The sequence below is a fragment of the Brugia malayi genome, assembly GCF_000002995.4.
Source record: "Brugia malayi strain FR3 genome assembly, contig: Bm_v4_ChrX_scaffold_001, whole genome shotgun sequence".
NCBI classification, from domain to species: Eukaryota; Metazoa; Nematoda; class Chromadorea; order Rhabditida; family Onchocercidae; genus Brugia; species Brugia malayi.
Genome location: NW_025062479.1, coordinates 5,616,925 through 5,639,831, shown reverse-complemented (window position 1 = coordinate 5,639,831; position 22,907 = coordinate 5,616,925). Strand labels below are relative to the sequence as shown.

The 22,907-nt window shown below is 32.3% G+C and overlaps 3 protein-coding genes across 3 annotated transcripts; all 3 read left to right on the top strand.

Annotated features, from left to right (window-relative positions):
* Window positions 1-5,022: 5,022 nt before the first annotated feature.
* Bma-nog-1.1 (Uncharacterized protein) lies at window positions 5,023-8,834 on the top strand (the record flags this gene model as incomplete). Its single annotated transcript, XM_043073734.1, has 13 exons — window positions 5,023-5,073; window positions 5,234-5,404; window positions 5,555-5,658; window positions 5,755-5,937; window positions 6,058-6,205; window positions 6,383-6,532; window positions 6,604-6,801; window positions 7,240-7,359; window positions 7,437-7,584; window positions 7,765-7,912; window positions 8,022-8,118; window positions 8,216-8,470; window positions 8,682-8,834. 13 exons carry the CDS (start codon window positions 5,023-5,025, stop codon window positions 8,832-8,834), a joined length of 1,926 nt encoding a protein of 641 aa, XP_042929668.1.
* Window positions 8,835-9,409: 575 nt separating this feature from the next.
* Window positions 9,410-11,589, top strand: Bm17929 (Uncharacterized protein; the record flags this gene model as incomplete). Its single annotated transcript, XM_043073733.1, has 7 exons — window positions 9,410-9,475; window positions 9,678-9,759; window positions 9,863-10,125; window positions 10,406-10,600; window positions 11,065-11,171; window positions 11,281-11,377; window positions 11,476-11,589. 7 exons carry the CDS (start codon window positions 9,410-9,412, stop codon window positions 11,587-11,589), a joined length of 924 nt encoding a protein of 307 aa, XP_042929667.1.
* A 7,794-nt stretch (window positions 11,590-19,383) lies between these two features.
* Bma-grld-1 (uncharacterized protein) lies at window positions 19,384-22,075 on the top strand (the record flags this gene model as incomplete). Its single annotated transcript, XM_001899224.1, has 7 exons — window positions 19,384-19,535; window positions 19,914-20,043; window positions 20,212-20,453; window positions 20,521-20,734; window positions 20,835-20,996; window positions 21,206-21,369; window positions 21,472-22,075. 7 exons carry the CDS (start codon window positions 19,384-19,386, stop codon window positions 22,073-22,075), a joined length of 1,668 nt encoding a protein of 555 aa, XP_001899259.1.
* Window positions 22,076-22,907: the final 832 nt, after the last annotated feature.

The following is a 22,907-nucleotide window of genomic DNA, read 5'->3' as shown; positions in this document are numbered from 1 at the left end:
CATACTTTTCAAAGTTCATTTAAACTTAAACTTTTGGTGATTATTTGCAAATATTACAGTCTATACAATGTTTAGCATTAGAGAATAACAGTATATTAAGTTACGATAGTTTTTTGGAAACTTTTTTGAAAAGTACTTTATATAAACACTGGTTATGCCACACAATGAAATGTTTTTAACTTTGATTTTAAAAATTTCCAAATAAATTTTTTTTTTTTTAATTTTGGATTTCTTCCTCACATGAACTAACTGGAAATTATTATCATTGGCTTTTTTCAATAAGCCATGCCCTCTATACCTGATAAGACTGCACAAGTACAGTACATATTATGTTAACAGTTGAACATTATAACGGGGTAGCAGTTTTCCAGAACCATAATAGATTGGAGAACCACTTTTATAAAAACCAAACAAACATATGCACATAGAGTTCCAAATCGCATCTTCAATTTTTTATTACAGAAAACTTTCAGGGAGCTAGGCAAAAGGGCAACAAATTTCAAAAATTAGATGTGCAATAATCAATAGGTAGTAGTTTTATCTGAAAAGTTACCAACTGAAAAAAAAAAAAGGAATGTTAGAAAACAAAAAGGAAGAATTTTAAGAAAACAGATGAATAAATGGACGAATAGAAAGAAGAAAACGAATTCCCGAATTACTACGAGTCAATTTTGTGCTCAGAAGATTTCAAGTCAAGAATTAATCTCGAAAGGAAGTGAAAGAAAATGTCACCACTCTGTTCACATTGTTAACGGGTGGGACTTATTGAAGTTCCGGGCGTGGCTTTCATATTTCATTCGTCGGGGCTATTACAAATGCATTATACTCATACCATGGATTGGATAATGGATGATTATGAGAAAAGGTTGTCAAATTTAGCAGCAAATTTCGAAACTGAATTCAGTTTTTGATTTCCAAATTCAAATTCATTTAAAATTTATTTGTTATTTTATAGTGCTATCTAACAAAATTTGGCATCAATTTCTTAAAACATAAGTGTTTTTCTATGCATCTTTTTAAACTATTTGTTATCTGAATTCTTTCGATATATCGTTGTGCAAACTCGAATTGTTTCTATGATTGCTTGAAGAGATAATTGTGATCAGTTCGACAGAAGCCATCACATTATTCAAAAGCACTGATGATAAGATTAGCCAGATTCAAATTTTGACTAACTTGTTTTACGTAATAAATTTGATTTTGACAAGTTTATCGAGTAATTAACTATTCACTATTATTCCTAAAAATAAATGATCACTTCATCTTATACAACTATTTTTTCTGGGTAGCGTAAAAGAAATATTCATAAGATATTTTTGTCATATTGAAGCTCTTACTACAGTAAAGGAACATAATAATAAATGAAAAATAAAACAAATTAATGCAACATAATTGATCGGTAGTTGTAATTATTATAGTTTATTTACACAATCATACTTAAAGCGCTTCAACAAACAAATCGTTTTCGGACATCGAGATAGTGGTCAATATCACTTCATATCCTCCATATTAATGCAAATGAACCAATGAGAAAATGTCATTGCGTGTGAGCTATTTATTAGGAACGTTTTCTGTGGACATCATTAGTAGTTGACAAGTGTTTTAGATTTAAATTCTCGATTTCACTTTAAAAAAATTCAAAAATTTTTGGTTAATAAATTATAGCAGCATCGAGATTTCTTTTTTTTTTTTGAACTATAAGGAGTTCTACTATTTTTCATGCAACTCAAATATTTTTGATACATTCCCAGAAAATTTTTTATTAGTGTTGATAATTATTTATCATAGAAAGCTCTTTCTCAGATAGCTTTCAAATTGGAACAAATTGGCATGTTGTGCATTCATCACTCAGTTTGTACAAATCACTTAATAGATCATTATTGGCTTTAAACGATAACTATTTTGCTGGTTTTATAGATGCTTATAGATATTAATAAGAGATATAAATGCTTAAATTTCACCTTCATACTACTAAATTATTAACAAATGAAAAAAGATAAAAGATGAAAAATCTGAAATTCATGGGACATAGCATAAAGATGAGAGTTTAAAATTTAAGGAAATATAATTATAAATTGTATGATAACTGCATAATAACTTTTTTGCAAATTTCATCAATCATTTTATTTTGTAAATTTGAATCAGGCAAAGTAAAAACAAATTTTACAGTGGTATTGGACGAGCAATAGATAGAAATGAGTGAATCGGCATACATAGCTAAATATTTTCATAATGAAATTGCTTTTGAACGTGGAAAAAAAACGTCAAAAATTTTTTTTGAACTGGTTCATCTGTCATCAAGTCATTTTCCTAGAGGGCTAATTTAAAATGGTTTTTAAGCGTCGGTAATGGTAAATCTGCTGCAATTAATGTGTTCATCAATCAAATATGTGGTCCGGATAATTGTTTTTTAAAATTGGATTTGGAATTGAAAGTGAATATTTATTTTGTGTAAAAGTCAAGGAATTTTGAAAAAAATAATGGGCAAATACAAATGGGAGCATAACAGATAACTAGAAGTTTGTGATTGCAGTTAAGTGAATGGAACGTCGAAGCAATTAGTTGCAAATGCCTCAGGCTACCTGATATATTACCTCTACTTAATTCGGTTTTGTAACTTCAATCTTCATTGGTTCGCGCTATCTTACAATTATTTATGTCAGTACTTTTTTTGCAATCAATCAAATCTATCCATTTCAGAGTTCTTTATCGCTCTTCAATTTAATGGACATTTCAAAATTTTTTAAATTCGTAAAGATTTTCGAACTGTTAGGAAAATTAGATCATAGTGTTAATAGAGAAATATTGGTTTCCTGAAGTCTATTTAATTCCCAATTTTATTGTCGTGATGAAGAATTAATGAAAAGATATATATTAATAGTAAATATTTGACTGAAACATACATCATATTAGATTTATACTAGATTTACCGTATTATGGTAAGAAACAACGGCAAGGAGTGGAAGGAGTTGAAAACTGGAAGAGGAAGAGGAAAATCAAACATCCAGAAAGAAAAACACAGAAAGAAAGAAAAATACGGGGGAAGGAAATTAAAGGCTGCTATGCAAAAGGAGACGTTTGGGTAGATATAGTGGCGAACACACTGAAACCAATTATATAATTCGATCATGTTAATTTAACACATTAAAAGATCATTTAGTTGAGCTGACTTCTTAAGCTTCCAGTAGCCTTCTCTTCGTACTATTTCTTTCTATCATTCTAGACTTTCTAATAATGTAGTAATGGCAACATTATATTCCTATAAGCAATAGCGATTTGATTAAAATCATTATATTGAGATTGTGATGATACAGCAGTAAGGTACATCATTTAGAACGGGCGTTTACTGTCAGTTTATTTTACCCTCTCACTTCATCTAGTACTGGTTTAGAATCATATTTATTGAATCACTTGAATACATTGGAGGTACCGTTTTTTTAGATTTCTCGTATTACTTTTCTGCTTGAGATTCTTTTGTTTTTTATGAGACTGTGAATAACTTGAAACGAAAAAAAAAATCTGAATAACCAGATAGCAAAAAATGAGTTTTCTTTTCCTCGGAACTATCTAAGATTTGAGCGATTCTTGTGCTCTAAACAAGAAAAAATGATGAAAAGCGACTGAAATTAGTCCGCAGAAGTGAGTGCAATCTGAAAAATGTTTATGTTCGCACACTAGTGACGATAGTTAAGTAAGTCGAGGATATTCTAATTTAGCTGATGGGTTCAGCCTCTAAGATGTCATGTCGAATCAAATTCGAGCTGTTTGCTATGTCTGCATCTGAGTGTAAGCTTAATTATTGTCATCACTACGTTCCCGTCACGATGACTCCCTTCTTGAACTAATGGTAATGGAATTCTGTATATCACAAATTATCCAGATGATGGATGTTTTGATGTTCTCCTCAGTACTTTGAATCCCAAAACCTTTCAACTGAAAATTCATCATTATCCAGGGAATTTATTGGAAAAAAAAAGGTCATTTTCGGATACATACACAATATATTTGCAAGAAGGCAACGTTATACGAACTATCTTTGAAAGCCATCTTAATGTCTAATTAGTAATTCAAGAAATATCAAGTAATCGTAACCTTTATATAATAAATAGCAAACCTATTTACTGTTACTGAATTCTTTCTGTATTGTCCTGATTATGAAAGTCAACAAAATAAACAGAATCTTACCAACAGTGGGATTTAGCCTTGCACAGCATGACCGATCAGAAGATAACTCGATTAACCGGTAAAACGGAAAATTTGCTAGCATAAACAAACAGACACATACAGTATGTAATACTTACACATACAAAGTATTTCTTCAAACACAATTTTTGTTCCTGAGAATCTTATTTCCGTACGCTATATATATATATATATATATATATATATATATATGCAGGAAAGTGAAAAAAGATGAGATCATTTATTTGCTTCATCTTGGAATGGTACTTTATAGGAATACTTCGGGTGATAAGGAGTGTCTCTCATCTGCGACTCTTATTGCGTTCACTTCGACAAATTCGCCTTTTCAGGAGATTTTCCTGTTTATTCTAAAGATTGTGGATCAAAATCTGTCTCTGCATGTAACTTCTCAAGAATTTTCCGTTCCACTAGCCAAAAATCGAACATTAGCCTCTAACCAAGCCTTACAATAAACACTACTGTGCCACCTCAATTTCCAAGTATTATCAAAGTTTTGTATATGAGACATTCGTTTTCCTATCACCACAGATAGTGTAGTGTGTTACTCTGATGGGTTTGGTTTCATAGCGTTTCATAACGTGGCACGTGGACGTGGGGAGGATGGAGGTGTTCCGGTTGGGGTGTTAGGGAAGTTAGTCGTCGTGGTGATACGTAATCCCTTGATCACGATGGAGGGGATTTACTCTTATACGATCAGATGAGGTAAACTAGATCACTTAATAATAGTTGCAGTAAGCTTGTATTAGGTATGCAATAAAGGTGACATCAGTAATTTTGCGCTTTTTTTTTTCTATTTAATTTATTCCACTTTAGGTTCAAATGCCGGCGATTTACAACTTCAAAAAGATTACAGCCGTTCCATCCGCTGCAGTGAGTTAATTGTTATTGAAGGTTGATAGTTATTCAAATGATATAATATCGAATTTATTTTAAGTATGATGTGGAAAAGAAAAAAGTTCTGTATAGTTTTTGATTACACTCAAGATTTTAGCAGAAGTGAAATCCTGTGAAGCGCAGATTTGTTTTTCAGGATTTAAAGGAGATTGTTCTTTCCAAAACACAAAGAAAAACACCGACCGTGATTCGCCGTCACTTTGCAATTAGCCGGATCCGATCATTTTATACACGGAAGATTAAATTTTTGCAGCAGGTTTTACACGATAAATTGACTCAGATTATTGATGAATTTCCAAAAATGGAGGTGATTTTTACTTATCGCTTCTTTGGCTTCCTGTTTTTTATCCTGGTCATAGCTATAAATCTCTATGCTAAATTACATTAGTATGAATTGAAGCGAATTACAAAAATGCCGATTTCCGAATTTTTACAGAACAGTGTGGGATATTTTCAGGAGGTTCATCCATTTTATGCCGATCTTATGAACATTTTATACGATAAGGACCACTACAAGATTGCTTTAGGACAAATGAACATGGCTCGTCATTTGATCGATGGGTAATTTTTAACAATTCTTATTATCATCGCGTTGAAGTTCCAGTTGAGCTCATCTACGATGACTGAAATATGAATTATAGATGAAAAATGTTTCAGTATTGCACGAGAATATGTTCGTCTAATGAAATATGGCGACTCGTTATATCGTTGTAAAATGTTAAAGCGTGCAGCACTTGGACGAATGGTAAAGCTATTAAAAAGGCAGAAATCAAGTTTTGATTATTTGGAACAGGTGCGACAACATCTTTCTCGTTTGCCAACAATTGATCCAAACACAAGGTACGAGGGAGTTAGTTTTTTTTTTTTTTTTTTTTTTTTGGCGATAATCTATAATTAAAAAAAAGATATTATCGACGATGGAGTGCAAAAAAAGTTTACATTGTTAATCTTGGATTTTAGGACATTAATATTGTGTGGTTTTCCAAATGTCGGTAAATCGTCATTGATGAATTTGTTAACACGTGCTGACGTTGAAGTACAGCCTTATGCATTTACCACTAAAGCTCTTTATGTCGGACATCTTGATTATAAATATCTTCGTTGGCAGGCAAGTGCTAATACTGATCGTTTTTCCGAAAGATTTGTCTCTAATTATTTTTGAACGAGTTTCAAATTTCAAAGATAGAAGTTTGTAAGACTAGAAAAAATCGTATTGTTTTGAAAGAAAATGTGTTACAGTTGTAATCTGAGATATATTTGGACTATCATAACTGAGTAATTTTAGGTTATTGATACACCTGGTATTTTGGACCAATCTTTGGAAGAACGTAATACAATTGAGATGCAAGCAATCACTGCACTTGCACATTTGCGTGCTGCAATTTTGTTCATCATGGATATAAGTGAAACATGTGATCATACAATTGAAGAACAGGTATAAATCTAATTCGATATAATATTTATGCAACGTTTGTTAGAAATGTTAACTCTATATGGGCTTTTCAGGTAGCATTATTTGAAAGTATTCGTCCATTATTTGTGAATAAACCAGTATTGATTGGATTAAATAAGGTGGATATTGTAAGGCGAGATGAACTAAAGCAGGAGAAAATGGAACAGCTGAAAAGATTAGAGGACGATTCTACATCTATGTTTGAACTTAGCACAGTAACACAAAAGGGAGTCATGGATTTCAGAAATACAGTATTTTTTTTTTTTTTGTTTCTTTGTTACATTTCTATTGTATTGAAGTATTTTACAGCATAAAGATTGTGCAACGCTAAAGTAGAGTCGAAAACTATTTAAGGAAATTTTATCAAGTGAAAGAAACATTAATGCTAGTTGGTTGAATGAATTCTAATAGCGCGAATAAATCTATCGAAATATGACAATTGTGAAGTACTTATTGACCTTAAACAAGCGTATGATAAAAATCAATGTTAGTCAAAAAGTTGATATTGGTGCAGAAAAAAGTTTGTTTTTAGTTTAGATCGTATGCATCACTTTGCTTATGTTTAAGTAGTTATTTAAAATTCTCTTCTTCAGAAACATAGCACGAATTTTTTAAATATTATTTAAAACGTAAGAAAAAGTTGCCATGTGATTTCTGTTTGGAAAAGAAAATGATGTTTTACCGTTTAGGCATGCAATCATCTTTTGACACAACGTGTTGAAAGTAAACTGCAGTCGAGGAAGTTAGCAATTGAAGATGGTGTGTTAAGCCGTGTTTTTGTTGCTTACCCTATTCCGAGGGATGACAAAGTATGTCCATTTTTTGTAGAATTTAAAGGTTTTGTAATTTGTTATTTTCACTGTCACCGGTCACTGTTGGATTTCAGGTACGTGCACCACATATACCGGAAGCAGTTGTGACGAAAAAATTTTTTGGCAGTAATAATCCTAATGAGGAGAAATTTAGGAAAATACGAAAATTAGAACGCCAGATTGAACTGGAAATGCAGGACGAATACATACTTGATTTAAAAAGTAAATTTTCATTCAATTAATGCATCTTTTTTTTTTTTTTTTCTTATCTATTTTGATAATCGTCAGAGTTTGCATATTGATAAATTTACGTAGGTTACAAGGCTATGATGTTAGCTCAGAATAAATGACAAAAAGTTGTTTTATATATAATTAATGCAACTATATTTCTACTTCTTGTAGAGCATTATTTACTAAAGAATGATGAAGAAAAATACGATGTTGTGCCCGAAATATGGGAAGGACATAATATCTCCGATTTTATTGCATCAGATGTTAGAGATATGTTAAAGTCAATCAGGAAAGAGGAAGAAGCAAAAATTCAAGCTGGGTATGAGATTTTTTCATTTTATTAAGGAATTCATATTTATTTTTGCTCTTACACAACTTTTATCAACGTTAGAGGCATTTTGGTATAGTTATAAAAAGTTATGTTTTAGGTACTATGATGATGGTTTGGTCTTGGATGATGATGAAACGAAGAAATTGTTTGAAAATGCCGGAAAAATTATGGAGAAAGAGAGTCGGCTAAAAATGGTATAATGAAAAGTTTTTAGTATTGTCTTTTACATTAGTTCAACTATTGCTGTAATCTTAACTCGTTAAGTGATTTATTTAAATCTTAGAATTGCAGATTTCACAAGCCAAAAAAAGTATCACGAAGCCACGTTTAAGTCGTTCTGTTGCAAGAAAACGGGATAGAACTATGGCATGTTTAGAAGAACAATTTCGTGAACTTGGTGCTAACATTGATCCATCGCAGTTGAAAAATTTGGCTAAGGAACAGCTAAAAGAACCTACTATCAAAAAAATACGGGTGGGAAAGAGTCCAGGCTTGGTTGCTAGTCGACCACCAAGTCGTGATATCCGGGGTATAAAGAATGATGAAGTTAGCGATTTTTCTTTTTTTGAATTTGTATGCATTTAATAATGGTGAGCTAAAGATCAGCATTACTGCGAAAGATGCTCAAATATGTAACCTCATTTCTTTAAGATAAGGCTAACATATATATGTTCGTGAACTTGGTGCTAACATTGATGTTGGTAGGGTGAAGTTAGTGAAGAATTCTGCTTAAATTAGTTAACGAAATTTAATTTAGGTACGAGAGATAACGAAGAAAGTTGGACGAAAGAAACAGAGGAATTTACAATACGAAGCAAGGAAAGGTGAAGCTGACAGGCATATCTTTGTCAAGCGTCCGAAGCATTTGTTTTCTGGCAAGCGTGGACTTGGGAAAACAGATAGACGGTAAATTTGAAGTACTGCTGAATTTGTTACTGTATCGTTAATATGTAGTAATTATCAAAAAACCCTGTTCGGCTGAATTTGAACTGATTTTGTTATCTGTTACACTGTTTGTTTTATCGCCATGCTTAATGATGTTAAGCCTGTGTTTTACTGCATTTCTGGTACAGTAGTTAATTGTTTGAAAGTAAAATTTGTTAATATATTGTATTTCCTCTACATTCATTTTGTACAAGTAACACATCGAAATACTTATTTTACACCTTAATTTTGATAACTTTAGTGGTAGCTTATCAGTATATCATTATGGACCAATCGTTTGTTAATCTTCTTAGGGCTGATTTAATTCTCGACGTTAATAAGTTTTTGAGGTCATCTAATTGCGGATTTTACCCATTTTTCCAAAATTCATCCAGTTATTTGAGAATTTCAGTCTTGCTTGCTGTTTTAAATATGTTAGAATATTCATTGTTTGCAAAGAATAACACTTGGACTGGTTTTCTTTTCTTTTTTTTTTGAGAGAGAGAGAGAGAGAGACAGAGTTTGATGATACATGAGGAGAAATTGGTGGGCAGAAATAATATGATTTCATCCAAGCAGGGAGATGTCGATTACAGTGAAGAAGTGGAAACTTTGGTGACAATATTTGTTAGTTTTATTTTGTGTTATAATTATAGTGTGATGAATGGATGGAGTATAATATTGTATTGATTAGATGGGAGTTCGGTAATTAACCGTCCAGTAATGAATTAAGTTGTAGTTAAAATCGCAACAGCCAACTGTTGTTGGATTTAAGTGACCTTAAGTTTAGTCTTTCTAAATATTTCTCAACAGTTTGTTGTTTTGGCAGAAAAAACAGCATCGTCCATGGCGAAATAAAGTTCGGAAGAAAGCTGCTAAGGAAGCGAAAAGAAAACTGAAGAAAGAAAATGGTAAAATTATATGTATATATAATTTATATAAGGTGTCGTCAAAGAGCCATTAAATGCAGAGCTGTACGAATACTTTTCTTCTTGCATTTATTTGTTCTTTTAGGTAATGAATACACCATCTCTTCAAGTGATGTGCAAATAATGAGAAAAAAGAGGAGAAGTAGAGTTAAGAGGATCAACTCTAACGGTTCAACTGAAAATGGCGCAATGAATAGACAAGAAATAAATGATAGAGAAGGGATTGGTTCCTCACTATTTCGATATATCAACGAGCAGTTATATACTATGAGTGGTGCGAAAGCTATGGAACTATTTCGAAAGGATCCACAGGCTTTTAAATTGTACCACAAAGGATATCAGAAACAGGTTTGCTAATGAGAATCATATGGAATTAATGCACAAATACTTGTGTCAATATATAATGTAAAAATTTTGTTGTTTAATAATTTATCCACCTCGATGAAAAGGATGCTAATTGTTTGAATACAAAGTACGATGTAGTTAATTTAATAGCTGATATGCTGTAGAGGTATTCCCGCAGTGATATAGTAAATCTATTGTATTTGGAAAAAATTAAACTTTAGGCAATTATGCATGTTTAGAAAATGAGAATGGTATCTGAGGTTATTAAAGGGATCATTTATAGGCAAACAAATGGCCTTTTAATCCAGTTCGCATCATTATTCAATGGATAAAATCATTGAAGCATAATGGCTTAGTGATTGCTGATTTGGGATGTGGAAATGCAACAATTGCTGATGCACTGTCACATATAGCCACTGTACATTCATTCGATTTGGTTGCTGTGAATGATCGCGTTGTGGCGTGTGACATGTCCATGGTATGTTTGATCATGAGAATATTGGTTTTATTGGTATAAGTAGTGTATAATAGGGGCTAGTAGTATAATAGTTTTCATTAATCTTCTATTATTGGGCATCTTTAAATTCATTACCAATTTATCGCTAACGTATAGCAATATTACGCTTCACTTATTTTGCATTGAGCTGTTAGAAAAGAAGGCAATAATAATAAGTACACTATCCTCAACAAGTACAAACTTTAAAAGTTGAAATTGTTGCTTTAATTTAAAAGTTATCCCAGTGAGCATGATAAGACTTATGATGAAAAAAATATAACCTTAGATCATCAGAGTGATTCGAAGCACATAACAAGTTAATATCAGGAGCAACTTTGAAAGTAGTTTCAATTATGTGAACATGCTCTAGACTCATCTAACTGTGTTCCTAATTCAACCTTTTTTCTAGCTGAAGTTTGTTTCCATTGATAAATAGTTTTGTGTAGGTCCCACTGTGTAATGAATCGGTGGATATTGTTATTTTTTGTCTTTCATTGATGGGGACTAATTTGAACGAATATTTGATAGAAGCGAATCGAATATTGAAGAAAGGGTTTGTTATCGCTTCATATATTTTTAAATAATAACGTGAAAGTTTAATGCAGATTTGTCCTTCAAATTAATCATTTTTTTAAAAGAATCTGACTAATGTCTCTTTTCAGTGGTTTTTTGAAAATAGCCGAAATTGCGAGTCGATTTATAAGCTTAAAACGGTTCATTCACGCCGTAGCAAAAATGGGATTTGCTATTACTGGAAAGGTTCGTTGTTATTATATAGCGCCTGGATGATGAAAAAGAGTTTAATAGCAGTAATACATTTCAAATAGTACACTTGTTATTTATTGAAAGATTTCTAGATGATGAAAGATGGTGGTTATTTTGTAATTTTGGAATTTATGAAAACTGGTAAAGTGGTGCAGAAACGACCTATTGGATTAATATTGAAGCCTTGTTTGTATAAAAAGCGGTAATCCTTAAATTCTATGATGTTTGTCAGTGTGCTCTGTTTAATTATGATCAAAATTCGCTGCACTACAGGATACCTTGTTAGTAAATTTATAGTGATTTTGGAATACCGTCGAATTGTATAACACTGATGTGTTGTTAGTCTATTTTTATTGCTTTATATTCGTTACCTCTTTCCATAGTATAACGGATTTTTCTAGAATTTATCCATTATCTCTGTGATTTATTACGAATATTCTTTGTGTTGTAAATGAAAATTACTGCGAAAGATACTTTGCTGGGATACTGTCACGAAATAATATCGGATTGGAGTAATTTGTAGAGCCGAAAAGGAGGTACTTTGCAAAAATGATATGGTTGAGGTTAATATTTATTTTATTAAGAGGGAGATTATCGCTGATTCAAGTTATTTAAAAAATATATGCGAACTTACTGTTTCAGCTTCTGAGCCGAGACTTTAGGTCTTCTCAAATAGATAGATAGATAGATAGATAGATTAGATAGATTAGATAGATTAGATAGATTAGATAGATTAGATAGATTAGATAGATTAGATAATTAGATAGATTAGATAGATTAGATAGATTAGATAGATTAGATAGATTAGATAGATTAGATAGATTTAGATAGATTAGATAGATTAGATAGATTAGATAGATTAGATAGATTAGATAGATTAGATAGATTAGATAGATTAGATAGATTAGATAGATTAGATAGATTAGATAGATAGATTAGATAGATAGATTAGATAGATTAGATAGATTAGATAGATTAGATAGATTAGATAGATTAGATAGATTAGATAGATTAGATAGATTAGATAGATTAGATAGATTAGATAGATTAGATAGATTAGATAGATTAGATAGATTAGATAGATTAGATAGATTAGATAGATTAGATAGATTAGATAGATTAGATAGATTAGATAGATAGATATAGATAGATTAGATAGATATAGATAGATAGATAGATAATAGATAGATAGATAGATAGATAGATAGATAGATAGATAGATAGATAGATAATAGATAGATAGATAGATAGATAGATAGATAGATAGATAGATAGATAGATTAGATAGATAGATAGATAGATTAGATAGATAGATAGATAGATTAGATAGATAGATAGATAGATAGATAGGATAGATAGATAGATAGATAGATAGATAGATAGATAGATAGATAGATAGATAGATAGATAGATAGATAGATTAGATAGATAGATAGATAGATTAGATAGATAGATAGATAGATTAGATAGATAGATAGATAGATTAGATAGATAGATAGATAGATTAGATAGATAGATAGATAGATAGATAGATAGATTAGATAGATAGATAGATAGATTAGATAGATAGATAGATAGATTAGATAGATTAGATAGATAGATAGATAGATTAGATAGATAGATAGATAGATAGATTAGATAGATAGATAGATAGATTAGATAGATAGATAGATAGATTAGATAGATAGATAGATTAGATAGATAGATTAGATAGATTAGATAGATAGATAGATTAGATTAGATAGATTAGATAGATTAGATAGATTAGATAGATAGATAGATAGATTAGATAGATAGATAGATAGATTAGATAGATAGATAGATAGATAGATAGATAGATTAGATAGATAGATAGATAGATTAGATAGATAGATAGATAGATAGATTAGATAGATAGATAGATAGATTAGATAGATAGATAGATAGATTAGATAGATAGATTAGATAGATAGATAGATAGATTAGATAGATAGATAGATAGATTAGATAGATTAGATAGATAGATAGATAGATTAGATAGATAGATAGATAGATAGATTAGATAGATAGATAGATAGATTAGATAGATAGATAGATAGATTAGATAGATAGATAGATAGATTAGATAGATAGATAGATTAGATAGATAGATAGATAGATTAGATAGATAGATAGATAGATTAGATAGATAGATAGATAGATTAGATAGATAGATAGATATAGATTAGATAGATAGATAGATAGATTAGATAGATAGATAGATAGATTAGATAGATAGATAGATAGATTAGATAGATAGATAGATAGATTAGATAGATAGATAGATAGATTAGATAGATAGATAGATAGATTAGATAGATAGATAGATAGATTAGATAGATAGATAGATTAGATAGATAGATAGATAGATTAGATAGATAGATAGATAGATTAGATAGATAGATAGATAGATTAGATAGATAGATAGATAGATTAGATAGATAGATAGATAGATTAGATAGATAGATAGGATAGATAGATAGATTAGATAGATAGATAGATAGATTAGATAGATAGATAGATAGATAGATAGATAGATAGATAGATAGATAGATAGATAGATTAGATAGATAGATAGATAGATTAGATAGATAGATAGATAGATTAGATAGATAGATAGATAGATTAGATAGATAGATAGATAGATAGATAGATTAGATAGATAGATAGATAGATTAGATAGATAGATAGATAGATTAGATAGATAGATAGATAGATTAGATAGATAGATAGATAGATTAGATAGATAGATAGATAGATAGATTAGATAGATAGATTAGAAAATCCTGTTGCATATAAAATTCAATTAAAATGGGCAGGAAATGTGCTTGTGATCAACAAAGAAAACTGTGTTAAGGAAGATTTGATTAGCATAACAATTGAAATACGATTGATTATCAGATCAGAGACATTGCATGTGGTTTGGTTTGAACATTAAAGATAAGCATGGTTGTGATAAAGATGAGAATTTAGTTAAAAGATTCGTGATAAACAAAAAAAAGATAGAAAATTCATCATGTTGACCATGGTAACATTTAATTAGTCGTATTTTGTGTGGTGAATCATTTGGGTGAAATTTTCCAACACAAGTTTTTTTGGTTATTTAGCCATATTTGTTATAATTTATTTTGAGTTTCACGACAGATACCACTCCGTAGATTATATTGATTGATAATTCATCAACAAGAAATTTTCCGAAAAAGAATTGATGACATTGAATTGAATATGCTTCTTTCCATTCAGAATAATAATTTTTATAAGTAAGAAAGAAAGTATATTTTCAGTTTCTTCTTTGTGGTAGTAAGTGAAAAATTGTGTAAAATGAGTACAACAGTTTCAGCACTGAAACTGTAAGACGATCACGCAGGTACATATCCTTCTGTCACATGCTTCGCTTAAAAGATTGTAATATCCACATTCTTCGCACGTTCATGCCATGTAGATGTATGATTTGTTTGTAATTTTTTTGAAATTAATTTCTTCTAAGTATTGGTTTTTTTAAAGTGGTTATGGTTTGTTGCTCTAGTAAAAAGTACTGGGGTGCATTCATCAACGCATTTCATATACCTTAGAGAAGGAAATATGGTTGATCATTAATTTTATAGATTTTTAGCAACTAATTTCTCGAAATGTGTTTATGTTTATTTCAATTATAAAAGCACAATATTCATTTTCTAACGCGAAAAATCTGCTGGTATTAATAATCATGGCCGTGATCTTTAGAAAGTCTATTGGAGGTGCAACTATTTGTGAGAAATTTATCGTTAAAAGACCACATGATTCGACAAATCAAAATATGAGGAGAACAAGAAAGAGAAATTAAAAATGGTTTAAGACATGTGATGGACATGTTTCGCGAAATTTAATATAAATAAGATGGAGACAAATTCCATGAAGTAATCAAATATAAGAACTGCTAAATTGAGATTATTATTTGATATTGTTGAGCACGAACAGGTTAGATATTGTTCAGTAAGCTTATCGCTCGTTCAAATTGTTGGTATTTCGTATGCTCAAGTTACTGATTTGAACTGTTTCAGTAATCAAGTCAATGCCTTTCAAATTGAACTAGTGCACAATATTGAAAGCTCTGGAAATTGATCCTATATTCTCTGATTCATGGTTCGTTTACCATCCAAAAGTTCTAAAAGTGAAAGTGTCAAGACTAACAGTTATTTCACTAAGAATATTGAATTTATAACAGTAAAGTTTTATCCATTTTTCTGTTGCTCATACTGTTATTCACAGTTGAATTCACACTGACCATTAGAGAACCATCTACTTGCATAAACTGACCTGCTAACATTCTAAATTGTTTTCAAGACATTTAATTTTACAAAACAAATTTCATTGCTTAACTGGTTAAAAAGATTTGTGCTATATCCTCACTTATTGCTGTTACTAGGATATAGTTAATAGTAATTGATTGATTGATAGTAATATTAAAACATACTACATTGAAGCACCACTTCAAGAAATCCAGTGTTTATTATGGGAAATTATTTTAACAGTTTATGCCAATATCACTTTTTTTTCAAGTGAAATTACAAAGCAGCTGTTTGCAGAGTAGTTGAATGTAGATAATTATTAGTTGGAATTAAGAAACTATTTATGCAATTTGTTTGGAACTTATTTTTCAAATTAAGGATAAGTGCTGGTGGAGGGAGGGCGGGGAAATTCAGAAATAGGAATTTCGAAAAAATATGCCAAGTATGAAAGACAGTGATTGTTGTAGGCAACTAGGCATTCTCATTGGTAGATTAACGGAATTGATTTATATCACTTCAATGGATCAATTCTGTTTACATCAAAGACGGCTTGAGGGATAATGGAAAATAATACAAAGGTTTGAAATGCAGTAAGTTCTACTCACTCAAGCAAAGGCGCATTTAAGTTTGTAATGTAATCCATTTCTCCTTTTTCTTCCTCTTCGCTTCTCACTTTCCAATTTCTTTATTCAGAATTCCTAGAAAATGAGCACTACTGATTGGCTATGTAAATACACTTCAGTACCGTAACATCTATTCGTATCGTCTCTGAACCCATTAGAATTCCTTTCTGTCTTTCTCTCTCTCACATACTCTTTCCTCATGTGGACAAGAGGACTAGAAAGTCATTTCAAGGTAAAAATTAGCCGCGTGAGAATCTTTTAAAGACATAAGACGCGTCTCCCAACACTCGCATCAATTGAATTCAATGATTTGAATCATCGAATCCCCCATTAATGGCCATGCATCATCAAACAACAGTTAACAAAATCCAAAACGGTTCGATAACCTCACTGCTAGCATACTCCTCATCCGGAATTTCGCTCATCCAAAAAATCCGAGTTGAATGTAGTGAATCTAGATAATAATTCAATATCAGCACCTAATTTCCGAATGTCAACGTTCGAATACCCTTGGAGTTTATCTATGACAAACAGTACAACTTTATCATCATTATCAGCAACTCCAAACGTGTCGTCTTACATGTTTCCTGTACGGAACTTTTTGTTGAAACAGCTAACCTCGATGAATGATATGCAATATTTGGATTTCAATGAACGGTTACCATCTAGCACATCTGTACCACAGTTTGCATTTCATGCACATTTAAGTAAGTGTTTATCACTCGCATATTAACTTTATGAATTATAGATTGATAACTTTCAATCTAAAATTCCGAAAAGACAAAAAAATTAGGAATGATTGATTGTTATGTTACAGTCTAAAATGAGCAATTTAGAACAATTTCCTGATTCGGACTCGAACAGTATTAGTAATGAAGGAGTTGTAAATAATGATAATAACAGTTTATTTATTGCAAGCATTAACTGCTTGATTAATCCGGTGAATAATGGTTCAGTTTATTTGGATTAGAATTCTAGATATGCATAGTGACTCGCGATTCGATTTAACCGCTAGCCGTCCCGGCAGTAATGGTAATCTCAAATGTTCTGTACAGCTCCGGTCGCAGCAGACGCGACGGAAACCCCGCGTTTTGTTTACCCAGTCTCAGGTGGCTTTGATAAATTTGTTGCATTTTACAGATATTTTTTTGTTCTTTGTTTAACCCTATGTTTTGTACACTGTACACAATTCGGCTGAATCCATCTCAAATTTGGTGAACGGAATTCATAGTTTCAAACTTTTTTAGATTTCCATAAGATCAAAAAGTATACTTTTAGGTACGACTTCTTTTTTCCTTACATTTTTCTAATTAACAAGTGCCCATAGGAACTGTGTGCCAAATTAAAGAACTCGGGAACTGCAGACCTAACATGTCGTACATACATAATGCATGTTATCGACAGAAAGTACTTTCTGATTTAGCAATTGTTATGCTACAAGAAACAGAACAGATCAAAACTCCTCCAGTCGCAAATGATAGGAGACGGATAACTGAATTCTAGGTGAATGAACTGGAAGAGCGTTTCAAATTGCAGCGATATGTGAATGCAGCAGAACGGGATAGATTAGCAGTGACGCTGGGTCTTACTTCCACCCAAGTCAAAATTTGGTTCCAAAATCGTCGCTACAAATGTAAACGGATAGAACTGGACCGATCATTACAACTTTCATCTCAACTGATTCTAAGTCAAAGTTCTCCTGTTTTTATAAGTTCAGTACAATCAACTGTACTTTGATGAATTCGTTATAATGTTTCTTTTCTCAAATTTTATTCCCCATTCTCAGTCATTTTTTCCTGATAACGCCATCTGCAAGACTTTTCTAATGTAGAAATCATTTATAGATTATTTCCATTGTGTTCCGATAAAATTTGTGCAAAATAAAAGTTTTTCGTGGAGAAGAAAAGAGGATGAAACAGAAGAAAGAAAATTAAGGATTTACAGCAATACATAAGAGAGGTCATAACTGAATTAAGATTTTGCTGAGAATGACTTTTGCAACTTATTTAGTTATTGAATTTGTTAACATATCTATTATTGTAAATGGCACTGCTGTGGGCATTTTTATAAAGAAACTTAACCAGGCAGATATTCTGTTCAATACTTTTGAAAACCTTTTAGATGACTAGAAATTTTTGCAATGGCAATGGCATGCATTTTAAAACACTTCCTATGCTATTAAGGCAATCTGAACCCATTCAACTTCAGTAATTATGTGAAGGAAAGGATAACTGAGAAGATGCAAAGATAAATACGAAACTTAATGACCCAAGCCGAAATTAGGAAATGAAAAAAGCCAAAAGTTCCTAGTTGCTGCCATTTTCAAGTTCCCAATGGAGAAATTCGATCTAAAGACTTTTCCTGCAATAAAATGCAGAGCATGCTTAGAACAGTTACCTTGCAAAATTGGCCATCAGTTCGTGCCTTGTACCCTGAGTTTTGAATTTCGATAGGATCCCTAATTCCAGATGCATAAAGAAGCAATAATAAGAATAATATAAAATCACTCAACTCCAGATGGACTGAACTAAGCATTTTCAGGGATTAGTTGGAATGTGTATTGCAAAACAGGCACTCAACCATACGGTGTGATACAAGGTAGTTTTGGACGTGGTTTGATTGGATGTTCTGGGTAAGGGAGGGGGAGAAGCAGGGACTGCCGAATTATATGTCTTTAAGGGGGTGAGAGCGCTGCTAGTTTCTGTATGTCCTTATTCAGTCACACACTGGAATCAAAAAAGGAGTAGTGCTGCTAAAGAGATACCAGGAGTAATAAGAAAGTTGGAAGCGAAATAGCATTAATTAGTATAGGAATGTTGAGAAATTAGTAGTAGTACAGTGAGTGGGAAGGCCTTGTGGTTGCAAGGTAGTCTTTTTATCACTTTCATTTCATGTTGGTAAGAAGATTGATAGAGTGGTCCAGAGGCAGGAGGAAGAAAAGGCTCTCTGAATTAAAAAGCTCAAATAAAAGGTGGCTGTTACCTCCCGACTAACCCCTGTCTCGCAATGAAAAAACGTTCCCATGTTTTTCGAAAGTGTACTCTTTTCCTCGCTTACTTGTTTTCTAAGCTTTAAATAGTATTTTGCAGATATGGGAACAAGGTATGCTGGTGGGCGTGATGGGCGTAACCAACGCGGTACAGCGTATAATGCTAACGGTAGGCAGTCCAGGCCTGTTCAACGCCTATCGTTCCGACGTGAAAATAGCAGTGATCCAGATGCCAATCTATCCTCTTTTTACAGGTTAAAAATGATTTTTAATGTTAAGGGGTGGACAAAAAACAGGTGTGCTAGACTTCTACGATGAAGTGATGATCACTTCCCTATACATAACTCCAATCGATTTCCTCATCCATCATATCAGATTTGATTTCCATTTACGGGAATACATTGTAACCAATAGGACTAATATGCATTCACTTTATCTTGGACGTTCGCCCCAAACTCATGATAAACACTAGAATCCTTTTATATGTACCAAGTACTTTTAAATGTACTTTTCTCACAGTACTATCTCGACAACATTTAGTTTTATTTCAGTCCTCGACAAATGTTTTCAATATAAAATTAATGTTGCAAGTCAGCTATATTACATACATTTTGCTTTTCTCCTTGATTTAGAGATCGCTTTGGTAGTCACTCCCCGGAAGAATATATGAATCTTCGCTTTTCGCATTTTGACAACAAGATTACGAAGGACGAAATTAAAGATATTCTGGAGCGTGAATTTCGTCGATATGCTCCATTTGAGGTGATCGTCTTTCAGATATTATATTTGTGTTTGCTTCTTTAACTTTAGGAAATTCAACTGAATGAGACCTTTATTGTTTGGTATTTGCATATGCGCTCGTATAGGTCGAACACAGCTGCCGTTTTTTTTTCGTTTTCTTCTTTCCTTGAAATGCAAATTAATTTTCAGATAAAAATAGTGCGCAACCCTGGCGATGAGCAACGTCTTGCTTACGTAAATTTTGAACGCCCAGAGGCGGCGCGAACAATTCGGCATACGATGTTACCAAGGTTGCAGAAATTACTTGGAAAGCGACTTCATCTTGATCCCGCAGGCATCATCAGAGATCAAGAAGGAAAGTATATTCCCGATCGATATAATCGAGCACTGCAAGCTGAACGGGAGCGTGAACGAAAGGATCCCCTAAGAAGGTAATTCCACTTCACAGAGGCGTTGTTTGCAAAAAGTGAACTAATGTGTAAAGAAATGTTGCTTTAGAAAATCTCCCAACAGACGTCGTGAGGAGGGAGGAACATGGAATTTGAAAGAAGATGACAGTGATGCAACAAGAACACTTTTTGTGGGAAATATGCCAGCAGATATACGGGAGTCAGAAATTCGTCGTGTTTTCGAAAAGTATGGAAAAGTTGAAGATGTTGATATCAAAACACCTCCAGAAACTAATGCTGCATATGCTTTCGTACTTTTCCAGGTGGATTTTCGCGAGAAACATAATCTTCATAGTATTATATTTCTCTCAATGATGAGACAGTTATATTAATTATGCTGTCATCACTTTTGTGTTTTCATAGACTTTGGAACAGTCCATGAATGCAAAAGCCAATGAACATGACCGTCCAATACGGCCAGGAACAACCCGTTGTAAAATCGGATACGGGAAATCACAGCCATCAAATCGTTTATGGATTGGTGGATTAGGACCGTGGACATCTGCAGAATATTTGGCTAAGGCAGTTTTTTCGATTTTCAGTGTATTATTCTAGGTGATTTTCTAATTAGGTTTATTTTTTGCTTCGAAGTATAACGGGATGTATATGGATGCTCAAACCACGCTTTGGTATTGTAATATATTTTTCTTTGGATATTCGAGTTTCACAAGTGATTGCAAACTTTAACTATGAAATAGTTTCAAAAGAAATTGTAGACTGTTTCTAGTTTACAGGAATTTGATCGATATGGACTTATTGATCGGCTGGACTATGAAGAAGGCGCTGACTTCGCGTATATACGGTTTACTGATCAGAATGCAGCAATGGATGCTTGTCGTGCCATGAAAGGTTTTCCACTGGGTGGTAGAGATAGATGCATCATCGTTGACTTTGCCAAGTTCATTATTTCCTGTGTTCCTTTGTTCCAATCCTTAGATAATTATAAGTGAAGTTTTATAATTATGGAAAAATATTTGTATATAGAGTCTCTTCTTTTTAGAGATGACCAAAAAGAAGACCGTAAAAGACGACGAAGCATGTCTGCCGGGTCGAGAAAGCGCAACAAGGGTCCACGTACGCCACCTGAAAGTCCAAGTACACCATCTGATGGTGAAATCGACACTATTGATGAGCTAGAACGAAGAATTGCACCAACGTGGCAAGGTTTCATTATCCTGAAAAAAACTGAATACGCGATTCGTTTGCATCGTATCTCTGGAACAGAACATTTGCTTCAGAAATTACTTCGTGATCCGACAGATGGTAGTGCACTGAGACTGCACATTACTCAACGGTTGCCATTGATTAGTCAGGAGGCACTTGAGGAGCGGTTAATTCATTCATCAAAGAAACAACTTAGCTTAATGGTTGCTGTAGCGTGTGATAAACCTATTCGGCCACTGGTTAATTATCTTTCCGAGAAAGATGCTGCCGGTGTTGTAACTGTACCCAGCGGTGTATTATATGTTTTTGCTGCTAGTAATATGGCTGATCGATTAATTCAGGCTTGCGCACGCAACATAACTTTATTGACACCTGAATGTGGTCATCTGTTATTTGCATTGGCCCTAAAGGCATCCCCTGATACTCCTAATGGGGGGTAATTCACCAGCTGTATTCTGTGCTACTTTCTCGACACCTATAACTGTTTAGCTGTGAAACTTTTCCTTGGTTTATTGCGTACAACGCTGTAATTATTTCAGCTTTCTCTTCATTTCTACATTTCTATTTTGGTAAGTTCTTATGTTGAGTGTTTTCATTTCTTAAGGAAAGTTAATTACTTTTTTCTGTGGAGTTATTAATTTAATAATGAGCTCATAGATATACATGAGTAAGCAAATTTGGTTGTTGAAACAGTTCCATAAGTAATGATCCTTTAAAAGTAACTTTTCTGTATGATTCATTTAACCTATTATTGCATTTATGTGTTGGATATTTTAAGTAGAGTTTTCTTAAGATTATTCTTTTTCAGTTTTGATCCACGGTTTTCATGATAGTGCTATTTTAGAAATAGCATTTTTGTTTCAAGATTTAATGCGAGAAATGGAGAGGATTATTAGTAAACATAACTATTAATTAGCTATGTAGTCATCCTGATGATTGTTTGATAGCATGTATTAATTTTTTTTGCAGCAAGTTTCCCTATCCAATTCCAACTATAAAGTTAAAGTTTCAAAAATGAATTACTGTGAATATTGCTACGTTGTTTTTACCGATACCTATTCATTTACTCATTCATTCGTAAATTCATGTGATTGTTAATAATTCTTGCACAATTAGTACTATTCATACTGTTATATTTTTTAACAGAATTTCGGTTCTAAATGACCGTAATATCTTTTAGCAAGAATATTTTGAAATTCTTTACTTTCGAAAAAAAAAAGATTGGAAATGCCTACTGATTTTCATATTTCATTATCCGGTCTATGTACGGAT